Source organism: Zootoca vivipara, chromosome 17, assembly GCF_963506605.1.
Source record: "Zootoca vivipara chromosome 17, rZooViv1.1, whole genome shotgun sequence".
Classification (NCBI taxonomy): Eukaryota; Metazoa; Chordata; class Lepidosauria; order Squamata; family Lacertidae; genus Zootoca; species Zootoca vivipara.
In genome coordinates, this window is record NC_083292.1 from 1,813,314 (window position 1) to 1,825,496 (window position 12,183).

General features: G+C 46.3%; 1 protein-coding gene across 1 annotated transcript in view; it reads right to left on the reverse strand.

Annotated features, from left to right (window-relative positions):
- The window catches only part of AACS (acetoacetyl-CoA synthetase), a 54,050-nt gene that overhangs the window by 7,225 nt on the left and 34,642 nt on the right, over nucleotides 1-12,183 (reverse strand). The window contains exons 9-13 of the mRNA XM_035098023.2: nucleotides 10,957-11,037; nucleotides 9,107-9,231; nucleotides 4,976-5,040; nucleotides 3,831-3,953; nucleotides 2,698-2,811 (exon numbers count right to left, since the gene is read on the reverse strand). Of these exons, the coding sequence (XP_034953914.1) occupies nucleotides 2,698-2,811; nucleotides 3,831-3,953; nucleotides 4,976-5,040; nucleotides 9,107-9,231; nucleotides 10,957-11,037 (508 nt within the window). The remainder of the gene's footprint in view (nucleotides 1-2,697; nucleotides 2,812-3,830; nucleotides 3,954-4,975; nucleotides 5,041-9,106; nucleotides 9,232-10,956; nucleotides 11,038-12,183) is intronic.

The following is a 12,183-nucleotide window of genomic DNA, read 5'->3' on the forward strand; positions in this document are numbered from 1 at the left end:
GGAAAGCAGGGTCATACAACTTTAAAACAGTCATGGCATCCCCCAAGGAATCCTGGGAAGTGTATGCAGGGAGTTCTAAGACCCCTATTCCCCTCACAGAGCTACAACTCCCAAGGTTTCCTGGGTGTTGGTGTTTAGTCGTTTAGTCGTGTCTGACTCTTCGTGACTCCATGGACCAGAGCACGCCAGGCACTCCTGTCTTCCACTGCCTCCCGCAGTTTGGTCAAACTCATGTTCGTAGCTTCGAGAACACTGTCCAACCATCTCGTCCGCTGACGTCCCCTTCTCCTTGTGCCCTCCATCTTTCCCAACATCAGGGTCTTTTCCAGGGAGTCTTCTCTTCTCATGAGGTGGCCAAAGTACTGGAGCCTCAGCTTCAGGATCTGTCCTTCCAGTGAGCACTCAGGGCTGATTTCCTTCAGAATGGATAGGTTTGGTCTTCTTGCAGTCCATGGGACTCTCAAGAGTCTCCTCCAGCACCATAATTCAAAAGTATCAATTCTTCGGCGATCAGCCTTCTTTATGGTCCAGCTCTCACTTCCATACATCACTACTGGGAAAACCATAGCTTTAACTATACGGACCTTTGTAGGCAAGGTGATGTCTCTGCTTTTTAAGATGCTGTCTAGGTTTGTCATTGCTTTTCTCCCAAGAAGCAGGCGTCTTTTAATTTCGTGACTGCTGTCACCATCTGCAGTGATCAAGGAGCCCAAGAAAGTAAAATCTCTCACTGCCTCCATTTCTTCCCCTTCTATTTGCCAGGAGGTGATGGGACCAGTGGCCATGATCTTAGTTTTTTTTTGTTGAGCTCTCCTCTTTCACCCTCATTAAAAGGTTCTTTAATTCCTCCTCACTTTCTGCCATCAAGGTTGTGTCATCTGCATATCTGAGGTTGTTGATATTTCTTCCGGCAATCTTAATTCTGGCTTTAAGCCACTTTGGGAACTGTAGTTCTGGGAGAGGAATAGAAGTCTTCTAACACTCTTCAGCAAACTAATTTCCAGGAGCCTTTGGGGGGGGGGGAACCACAACTGTTTAAAGTGGAATCATACTGCTCCAAACGTGTAGTGCAGATGGGGCCTTGGATTCAACAAAGGTGAAATGAGAGAACTCCTTTCTCTCTACATGCCCCACAACAATCCCCAGGCTTATCTTGCTGTACATTATTTAAGCTATTTATTGGGTGGTGCTCAATCAAAATCCTTGGAGAAGTTTGCAACGAGAAAAAGCAGTAAAATGAAGTAAACAAGCAGTGGGTGGATTTTCTTTCTCCCACCCTCACCCCCTCCTTAGTTTGTAAATTGCTTTTGGTTACTTTGGGCAAGATAAAGTGGCTAACGAATTGAAGAAATTAAATAATAAACACACAACAACCACAGCAGCAGAGCAAATAACACAGATAAAAAATTAAAAGTCGAAGATAAATAAAGAGGGTTCCACCTAGCACTAGAAATAAATCACCAGTATGTGGAGAACCTCCCTAGAGGGGGAATTCTGCAACTGGGGTGCCACAATGTAGCTCAGGCTCAGGCATCCCCAAACTACAGCCCGCGGGCCGGATATGGCCCGAAGACCTCTTTTATCTGGCCCGCGATGGCCCCCGCCACCTGCTGCCGCCACCCACTTTTAGCGGCACGGTGGCCTACTTCCGGGTTGGATGTGCACCAGAAATAGCTTGCGGCATGCACCATTTCCGGCGCACTTCCAGGTCAGAGGAGGCCCATGCACATGCGCACAAGCTATTTCCGGCTCTCCTCCGACCCAGAAGTGCGCTGGAAATAGAGTGTGTGCATGTGTATGGGCATGCGCTCCCGCGCGCTCCCCCGCCCTCTGGCCCGCCGCACGATTGGCACTGCAGGCACCGGCCCGAAGCTGGGTAAGTTTGGGGACCCCTGATCTAGCTCATCTCAGCCAGCAGCATGAATCAGAAAAAGTACCCTGCAAGCTTTTAGCCCAAGATCCCCATTCCAGTGATGGGAGGAGCCATTAACAAGAGTGGGCAGAGTAACAGACACAACACTTTCCTTTGTGCACTAGGATTCACTCCAACCAGAGGGTGAAATGCACACACCCTCCAAGCAAGAGGCATTACAGGCGTACCTTGGCTCCCAAACGCCTTGGGAGTCAAATGTTCCAGCTCCCGAACAATCAAAAACTGGAAGTGAGTGTTCCGGTTTTCAAATGTTCTTTTGGAAGCCAGACGTCTGATGGGGCTTCTGCGGCTTCCAATAGGCTGCAGGGAGCTTCCTGGAGCCAATCAGAAGCCACGCTTTGGAAGTCAAACATTTCAGAAGTCGAACAGACTTCCAGAACGGATTCTGTTCGACTTCCGAGGTACGACTGTATCATTATCCGAGGACACATTCCAGCCAGGCAAAAGCACCCCAAAAGGGAAGAGAAGGACAAGTGAGGTGGGCAGCCTTGGGAGAGTCCCGAGGGCCAGAGAGGGCCACACACAGGCTCCATCCATGCTATAAGGCTCTCCATAAGTTCTGGTGATACCTTTTCTTTTTAAAACCCAAATTAAACTACGTGGGGGGTCTGCAAAGAACCTTCCCCAGCCCATCCCCTTACAACCAACAGCGGGGATGAGAAAAGAGCCCCCATTTGCCCATAGATCATAGATCTGTGCTGTCAGAAGCCCTTCTCCTCCAACCACAGTTCTGATTTGGAAAAGCTTTCGCTGGGGGGAAATACCTTCATCGTTCCAGGCTTCCACTGCCATTCCCAGATTCCGTGCCTGGATCTCGCCTTTGTAAACTGGAATGGACACATTCTGACCCATAAAGCAGGAAACTATATCTGTGCCTCCTGAAACGAGAGGGGGGCAGAACAGACTTCCATAAGCCCATCTCTCAAAAGGGTTGAAACCTTTTAAAATACATCCATTCCGATGTTGCTGGACTGCAACTCTCCCTCATGCTTAAAACACGCTAGTGGTGCAATAAATAATAATAATAATAATAATAATAATAATAATACCAATAATAATAATAATAATAATAATAATAATAATAATAATAATAATATATCATTTATACCCCGCCCATCTGGCTGGGTTTCCCCAGCCACTCTAGGTGGCTTCCAACAGAAATATTAAAAGACACTAATTTCTTAAAGATTAAAAGCTTCCCTAAACAGGGCTGCCTTCAGATGTCCTCTAAAAGTCTGGTAGTTGTTTTTCTTTTTGACATCTGGTGGGTGGGAGGGCGTTCCACGGGGCCGGTGCCACTACCGAGAAGGCCCTCTGCCTGGTTCCCTGTAGCTTTGCTTCTCGCAGTGAGGGAACCGCCAGAAGGCCCTCAGCACTGGACCTCAGTGTCCGGGCAGAGCAATGGAGGTGGAGACGCTCCTTCAGGTATACTGGACCGAGGCCGTTTAGGGCTTTAAAGGTCAGCACCAAAACGTACTGGGAGCCAATGTAGGTCTTTCAAGACCGGTGTTATGTGGTCTCGGCAGCTGCTCCCAGTCACCAGTCTAGCTGCCGCATTCTGGATTAGTTGTAGTTTCCGGGTCAAATCTTTGTATTTTCAAATTTTTGAAAAACTGAAAAATATTATTTTTTTTAAAAAACCTGCTCTTTACCCCTCAAATCTTCTTCCAAATGTTGCTGCTGCTATTGTTAAAACAACTGGGAATCAGGAATCCTTGTCGATCAACACAGAGATCTACCAGTAGATCCACATCTGCCCACCTCTGGGCCACACAAGACAATGTAAGAGACACAAAATAGTACCCCAAATGGTGACTGCTTAGCAACCACTGCATCCTCCTCCCTCTAACTTGCACCCCACTAAACATTCAAGGGCTCAAGTTCAGAAAAACCCTACCTGATATGGATCCCAGCAGAACGCTGCTCTTTATGTGTTTGTAGACGTACTCGTAACTTTGAGGCTTGAGGGGTGAGCCAGTTGACAGGATGGTGTGGAGCGTTTGGAGATTATGAGTTTCACCTTGGAACAACATTACCAGGCAGAATTACACTGTTATTTCCTGGCCAATCATCAGCACCCCCCCTAAGTTTCCTGTTAACTTCTAGACTAGAGCATAGGCCACCAACACAGGCAGTTGCACTACAACTCCCATCAAGCCTTACCATGGGCCACACTGGCTGGGGTTGATGGGAGTTGGGAGTTGATGGGAGTTGAAGTCCAGTAACATCTGGGAGTGCTGCCGGTTCCCCACCCCTGATGCAACAGTACTGAGCTAAATGGACCCACTTCCTGCCTTGGTATAAGGTTGCTTCCTGTGTTTCCATGATCCATGGGCAAAGTAACAACTCTTTGGGGAACAATAATACCTTTAATAATAATAATAATAATTTTTTATTTATACCCCACCCTCCCCAGTGAGAGCCGGACTCAGGGCGGCTGACATCAATAAAGTTACAATAAAACGTAAAAGAAAGAAAAACAATTGATTAAAATATAGATTAAAATACAATTTAGATTTTTTAAAAAAAATTTAAAAAAAATGTAGCCTCATTTTAAAATGGCCCAAATCAAAACCCAAAGGCGAGGCAGAACAGCTCCGTCTTGCAGGCCCTGCGGAAAGATGTCAAATCCCGCAGGGCCCTGGTCTCCTGTGAGAGCATTCCACCAAGTCGGGGCCAATACTGAAAAGGCCCTGGCCCTAGTTGAGGCCAATCTAGCCACCTTATGGTTCGGGATCTCCAAAATATTGTTATTTGTGGACCTTAAGGTCCTCCGCAGGGCATACCAGGAGAGGCGGTCCCGTAGGTACGAGGGTCCCAAGCCACATAGGGCTTTAAAGGTCAAACCAAGCACCTTAAACCTGATCCTGTACTCCACCGGGCGCCAGTGCAGCTGGTAAAGCACTGGATGAATGTGGTCCCGCGGCAGGGACCCCGTAAGGAGTTTCTGGGTCAGCGGGTGGAACTAATTAGAAGTGGGAGGGAAGCAAAGTGGTCCAGTTCCAGAGCCAAACAGAATTCAAAGAGTATGTTGGAGCTTACATGGTTTAAGGTTCTTCTCTTCCAGCACCGCCAGCCATTTGGCACCTGTCCCAAGGATGGTGATACTGCAAGTAAAAAGGAACAATCATCACTCACTATGGTCGTTTTGCTATTCATTATTTTATAATAATGGAGGGTGGCAACATGTGATCAGACCCTCTCTCAGTGGGGGATATCAAGCCATGGAATCCCTTCTCTGGAGATGCACCTGAACCTTGAGGTGCCAGGCAAAGGTGTTCTTTATTTACCCAAGCATTTTGCTCTAAACCAAGTTCATCTTTTAGCTGGGTGGGGTAGGATGTGTCCTTTTTATGTTATTGCAATATGAGCACTATTAACTATTCTTTTGCAAATCTTTTGATGTATTTTAATTTAGGGTTTTTTAATCATTGTAAGTCATTTTGTAGTAAGCAGCAAATAAGCATTTCCTGGGTCAATAAACAATAGTTCCTGTACACCTGAACGGGCAAACTATGGTTACTGGAATCAGAACAACCTGGGTATTAAAAGCCCTGGCTTTAAGCTCTTCGTTCCAAACCTGGCATCCATAGTTTCCCAGTTCAGGACTTAAGAAGCTATGATTCAATAACTTACAAAGTATTGAACTGTGGTGGGCCAAGAAACTATGCCAAAATTTGCACTTTGCCAAAGTATCCATAAAATAGATGAGACCAGAGTAAAATGCAATCTAAAAAGAGAGCGCTGAAGGCGTCAAACTGCAGTACAGTAGTTTAAACTGTAAAGCTACCGTACCAGCTTTCACAATCTGAGAGTCTTCCTAGCCACATAGTTCAACCCCATACAAAACCTGGCACACCACCTTGCTTCAAAACAAAGTATGTTACCAGTTGTCAGCGTTCGACTTTTCGTGTGTGACTCTCAGGGTCTCTTTCTCCACTAGCTGGCAGAAGGATGTGTGCAAAAAAGCGTTTTCAGAGACAGCAATAAATTGTCCTGACAAAGGCCTGACCAGACCATTATTTTATTTCCTTTCTTGCTTATTTTGTTTCGTTTTTAAAATCCTTGCTTCTAGCTTTTATTTACTGTGTTTCAGACACAGTATTTTTAGCTATTTGTAAAAGTGAATAGATGTATCATTAATAATAATAATAATAATAATAATAATAATAATTTATTATTTGTACCCCGCCCATCTGGCTGGGTTTCCCCAGCCACTCTGGGCTACTCTGAGCGACTTCCAACAAAGATTTAAAATATTTTAAAATGTCACACATTAAAAACTTCCCTGAACAGGGCTGCCTTCAGATGTCTTCTAAATGTCAGGTAGTCATTTATCTCTTTGACATCTGATGGGAGGGCATTCCACAGGGCGGGTGCCACTACCGAGAAGGCCCTCTGCCTGGTTCCCTGTAGCTTTGCTTCTCGCAGTGAGGGAACCGCCAGAAGGCCCTGGACCTCAGTGTCCGGGTTGAACGATGGGGTGGAGACGCTCCTTCAGGTATACTGGGCCGAGGCCGTTTAAGCCCAGTATCTCTGTGGAGTTCATATGAAATTTTGCAAAGGCCGTTCACCATAAGCAATCAATGTTTGACCTGACCTTGACCAGTAGTTTTAACAACGGCAGCAGGTGAAATAAAAACAACCATTCCAATGAGCCTCTGCTGTCTCTACCACCTGCCTAAACACAGGAAGTGAGGGAAGTCATTCTCTTCTTAGGAAGTGTGTTGGCTATGTCCCAGCCTCTCCTTGCCCCCACGCTTCCCACATTAGAGCGCCCTGCCACCACCAGACAAAATAATCCTTATTTCCCAAGCTTCCCCTTATCAAACAGTCTCAAAGAGTTCTCTGGGGTGTTTCTGAAGCCAATGCTAAAGCTCTAGGCCTGGAAGCTCCACCATTCCAAGCTCAATCGGGGAATCACTTCCCAACAACTGTAAACCAGCACTACCCAATAACTACATTTTATTTACCTTTTGCTGAAGATGAATTCATACTGAAGAGCACAGATATGTGTGGGTTTGCTTTTGTTTGCACACTGGAACCATTTACTAAACCAAAAAGTTATGTAAAGGAGAGTGTGCAGAAGAAGCAGTGTGATTTTGAAGTAACGTCACAGCATTGTTTTTTTCATGGGTTCTTATCAAGTGGAGTGAAAGCGGAACGAAGGCAGGAGAATGTTCCCATGCAACCATTAAAAAGGCTTTGTCAAGTTATCTTGGAGCCACCTGGAGCTCAAGGCTCCTTAAGTATCTCACTTTCTATGTACTGTATATTCCTGTGTATAAGACTACTTTTTAACCCAGGAAAATCTTCTCACAAGTTGGGGATTGTCTTATACGCCGGGTCATATTTCTTATACGGCAAGTACTGTATATTCCGGCATATAAGACAACTGGGCGTATAAGACGACCCCCAACTTTTCCAGGGGATATACTCGCCATATAAGAAATATGACCCAGCGCCAGAATATACGGTACTTCAGCGACTGAGTTTATGGCACTGTTTCCCAACCAGGGGCTCTAGGATATTCCAAGGGGGCAATATGTGAAAATCACGTGAGGCTAGGGGGGCACAGAGGGAAGTGAGAAGAAAATCAAGTTTTTAAATTAAAAAAATCCCAATTGGCTGGCTATCCTCTTGGCCAATCACAAAAGGGTAAGGGAGCAGCCACCAGGGACTAGCACTCCTTTCCCCCATGTGTGTTTCCTTGGTTTGTTTCCGGGGGAAGAGGGCGATCGCTGAGACTCCCGTTTTGACTGATCGTCCATGATCCAGAATCCCCAGGTCAGGGAAGTGTGGTGGTGGGGTGGCAATGGGTTGGGTGAGGTGGAGCTGCTTGCTGTTGCTGGGCCCAGTGGCAGCCTGGGCCTGACTCTGCAAGGTGCAGGAAGCAATCCACCCCAGTGCCTGCCTAGCCAAGCGGGGTCATCTGGTGCTGCTGACTTGCATCTAGTAAATAACTAAGTCTCTACTCAGTGGGCCTTACTCCCAAATAAGGAGTGTGTGAGGTTATAATGTTTTATCTAGGCAGTCAGGGCTCCTCTGGATGACAAGATCTTTTTGCCCCAAGTCAGTGAGGACCACTTGCTTTTTAAAATTCTGCCTATGCTCTGTATAGAACTCCCTATGCTCCTTTGGACTGTATCTGTAGGTTTCCCCCTGTGTCAAATAACTGGGGTCAAACAAGTGTTGTTCTAAACTGCAGACCTCCATGTGCTGCCAGGTGAGATGCTCCCAGTCAGGCAGGCTAACCCCCCCCCCAATCATTGCCAACAAAGGGGTCAAACAGGGTTACTTCTTAGTCCCATATTTATTCAACCTTTTCTTAAACGACCTTGCACCCTGTTTACATGGGGTGGATGGCCATTGCCCAAAGCCCAGCTCCATCCACCTTTCCATCTTACTACAGTTTATGCCGACGATGCGGTCATCTTCTCTCGCACAAGGGTTGGCTTGAAGCGACTCCTGTGCTGCTGCCAGGAATACTGTATAGCCAACAAACGGCCTCAGTCCAGTATACCTGAAGGAGCGTCTCCACCCCCATCGTTCTGCCCAGACACTGAGGTCCAGCACCGAGGGCCTTCTGGCGGTTCCCTCAAGCAAAGCTACAGGGAACCAGGCAGAGGGGCTTCTCGGTAGTGGCACCCGCCCTGCGGAACGCCCTCTCACCAGATGTCAAAGAGAAAAACAACTACCAGACTTTTAGAAGACATCTGAAGGCAGCCCTGTTTAGGGAAGCTTTTAATGTTTAATAGATTATTGTATTTTAATATTCTGTTGTAAGCTGCCCAGAATGGCTGGGGAAACCCAGCCAGATGGGTGGGGTATAAATAATTATTATTACTGGAACTGAACTTTGCAAAACCTAAAGTGCTTGTTTTCTCATGATCTTGGAAGCCTCATTGGTGGGAGATCAGTGGAAACCCATTGGAACAGGTTAAAAACTAAATACCTAGGCATCCACTTCCAATATAATGCTTCCTGGAATTACCATTGTAAGCTCTTATTATCTCTCCCCCATGTTTCTGCTGCATCAAACATTCTGATTGCCCTCCGGAACTTGTAAACAACTTAGAAACTGAAGCATCTTTTTTAAACAAACAAACAAACAAACAAACAAAACACACAAGTAGTTGTTTCAGGATAACTTGCGGGTCTACGTCTACCTACCCTAGTCGGTCAACCAAATCCCAGAGGACATTGGGGGATGGAACGAGCGGCGACCCGTCGTATAGAACCACAGATGCACCAACAGCGAGAGCAGAAACCAGCCAGTTCCACATCATCCAACCGGTCTAGGGAGTGTGGAGAAATGCACGTTAGCTTTATCCAAGATACATAGTCACCTCCCTCACCTATTTCCAGACCTGTGAAGCTAATCTCGCACTTTTTCTCAAGGACACAGGTGTGTAAAATGTATGTGCCATCATACCGTATCATATCATATCATATCATATCATATCATATCATATCAGGTAATATTCCAAGTGCACTGCACACCCCAGGTTTAAATGCAAAGCAGGGGGCACTCAAGACTGGCCGTGTCATGCTCTGACGTTTCATCAATTAAGCCTTTCCCCCAATAGCCCAGTCAATGGGGAGGGCCGTAGCTCAGAGGCAGAATACCGGTATCTGCTTTTCATGCAGAGGGTCCTCCAATTCAATTCCAGGCTTCTCCAGGTAGGGCTGTCCTTCCTGAAAAGCTTCATTAACTAGAAACCCCAAAATTTGGCGTCCCCTCCAAAGCTGTGCCAAAGGTTTGCAATCATTTTGCAGTGAAAACCCCTGCATTTTGCAGCACACCCCCAAACTGAGTAACTGATACATCAAACTAGGGTTTATAGTTAACACCCCAAAATCCAACACTGTTAGTCTGAAGTGAATCAGACAATGTTGGGTTTGGGGCTGATACCCATGACCCGTGGTTTGAGTATCAATTACTTGGGTTTGGGGGACACTGCAAAACACAGAGGTTTCACTGCAAAATGCAAGGTTTTCGCTGCAAAACAATTGCAAAAATTTGGCACTGATTTAAAGTTATTTGGAAAATGGTGGATTTTGGGGTGTTTACAACAAACCTCGGTCTGATATATCAATTACCAGGTTTGGAGGGTGCTGCAAAACATGCTGTTTTCACTGCAGAATGACTGCCAAACTTTGGCACAACTTTGGAGGGGATCCCAAATTTTGGGGTTCACAGGTAATGAAGCTCTCCTGAAACCCTGGAGAGCCGTTGCCAGTCAGTGTGGACAATACTGAGCTAGATGGAATAGTCAGCTTTCTGGCGGCTTCCAATTTTCGCAAGGGATGTAGCTCAGGGGTAGAGCAGCTGCTCTGCGTACAAAAGGCCCTGGGTTCAAACCCTGGCATCTCCAAGAAGGACTGGGAAAGATCCCTAAACTCTGAAGAGCTGCTGCTAGTCAGTGTAGGCTGTACTGAGCTAGACGTGCCAATGTCTAACTCAGTATAAAGCAGCTTCCAAAAGGTGAAACCAAAAAGGTGCCTCAATTCATCGGGCAACAGCTCCCATCCTGCAGGAGGCAAATACTATTTTAGGAGGCACCATTTCTCACAAGAGGGAATGTCCCCCAAATGCCTGCCACAATCCACATGGGTGGCTCAGAAAACAAACATGCTTTTTTGCTTGTCTGAGCTGCCCTTCGCTCATATGCAAAGGTTAATGGATCAAACCAGTCAAAACTCAGAATCAGTCAACTCAGACAAAATAAGACTGTTGCCTGATTTTAAAAGCAAAGTTTTGGGATTGAAAGGTTAGCCATGCCATGCAAAAGCAATTTTATTAGGAGCATGAAGGATCAAAAAGCCAGGTGAATCTTCCCCACACTTGCGCTCTCCTACCAAATAAATTCCCTAAAATAAGCCAATTTATGCACACTTGCATCATTATTGTTTATCTGGGTCATAGAAGTCATGCTTTTCTTCAAGAAAAGAATAAACATGGCAAACCCTGTGCATGCTGTGTTGAAAGTCTTAGCAAAAATACAATTCACAGCACTTACTGTTGTGTAGTACATGATGTTGTCACTGCTGGACATGTTACCATGGAGGAGGTGCTCTTTCAAATGCTGAATTAACGTCCCCTGGTTTAAAAGAAAAAAAGATGGACATATAGGGAGAGGGAGGAGAAAACAAAGCAGGGTGTAATGGTTAGACTGGGCGAACCAAGAAGCAGCCACTATCTCTCACCCCCACCGTACAGGACTGCCTTTAGCCAAAAGATTCCTCAGGTGCAGTTACAGAGCTTGTGCAACTCAAAACTCAAGCTGGAGACCTGTGAGTAGGATCCATCCAAGCCATACCCAGAGTAAGTCCAGCAACTGCCATGGGTCTACTCCGGGTATGGCTTAGTTCGATATCGCCACTGAGCATGAGACTCTTAATCACAGGGTTGTGGGTTTGAGCCCCACATTGGGCAGGAGATTCCTGCATTGCAGGGGGTTGGACCATTGGCGTAGAAAGGGGGGTGCCGTGGGTGTGGGACGACCCGGGTGTCATCACTGAGGAGGGTGACTGACAAAATGGCAAAAATATGTGTTTTTAAAATAAATAAAAATTTGGGGCTCACAACACTTTTTTTGGAAAAAATAATAATTTAAAATGAGTTTAATAACTTCGTCTGACCATTAATTAACCCCAGCAAGTCAACATAATACGTACTGAAACTTTTTAGTTCAGTCAACAAACGCAAAAAAATGCAGCTGTGAGTGGGCCCTGTTGCCGGGTCAGGTCTGGCGTTGGCGCCTCGTACCCACCCGGCTGCAGTAGCTCATGTCTGACCCGGCAGTGGAGAGCTGGAAGAGAGTGAGGAGCAGCTTCCCTGGCCCTCTCCTACCCTGAACTGTGGCACATGGGAGGGCATCTTCTGCCCCCCTCAGGGGCGCACCCCATGCACCCATCCTGGGCAGCGCGAGCATATGCTCCGCCGCTGGGTTGGACTAGATGACCCTAGTGGTCCCCCCTTCCAACTCTACAACTCTGTGACTATATTATATCCAAGTTCTGCTTCCTACCTATCCTTTTTACAACCTCACCTCTGGTGGAAATATTGGGAGGGGATTTTATGCAAATCCAAGTATGTGCTAGTAAAAATAGGGTCTACAATGATTGCGGGGGGTTTGGGGACCTTTTTCAAACAAAGAATGTAAATTGCGCAAACCACAGAGATGGGGAGAATGAAGTAGCAAACAAGGAATGTTCTGCAGTAGTTTTATGTTTAGCCAGTTTAT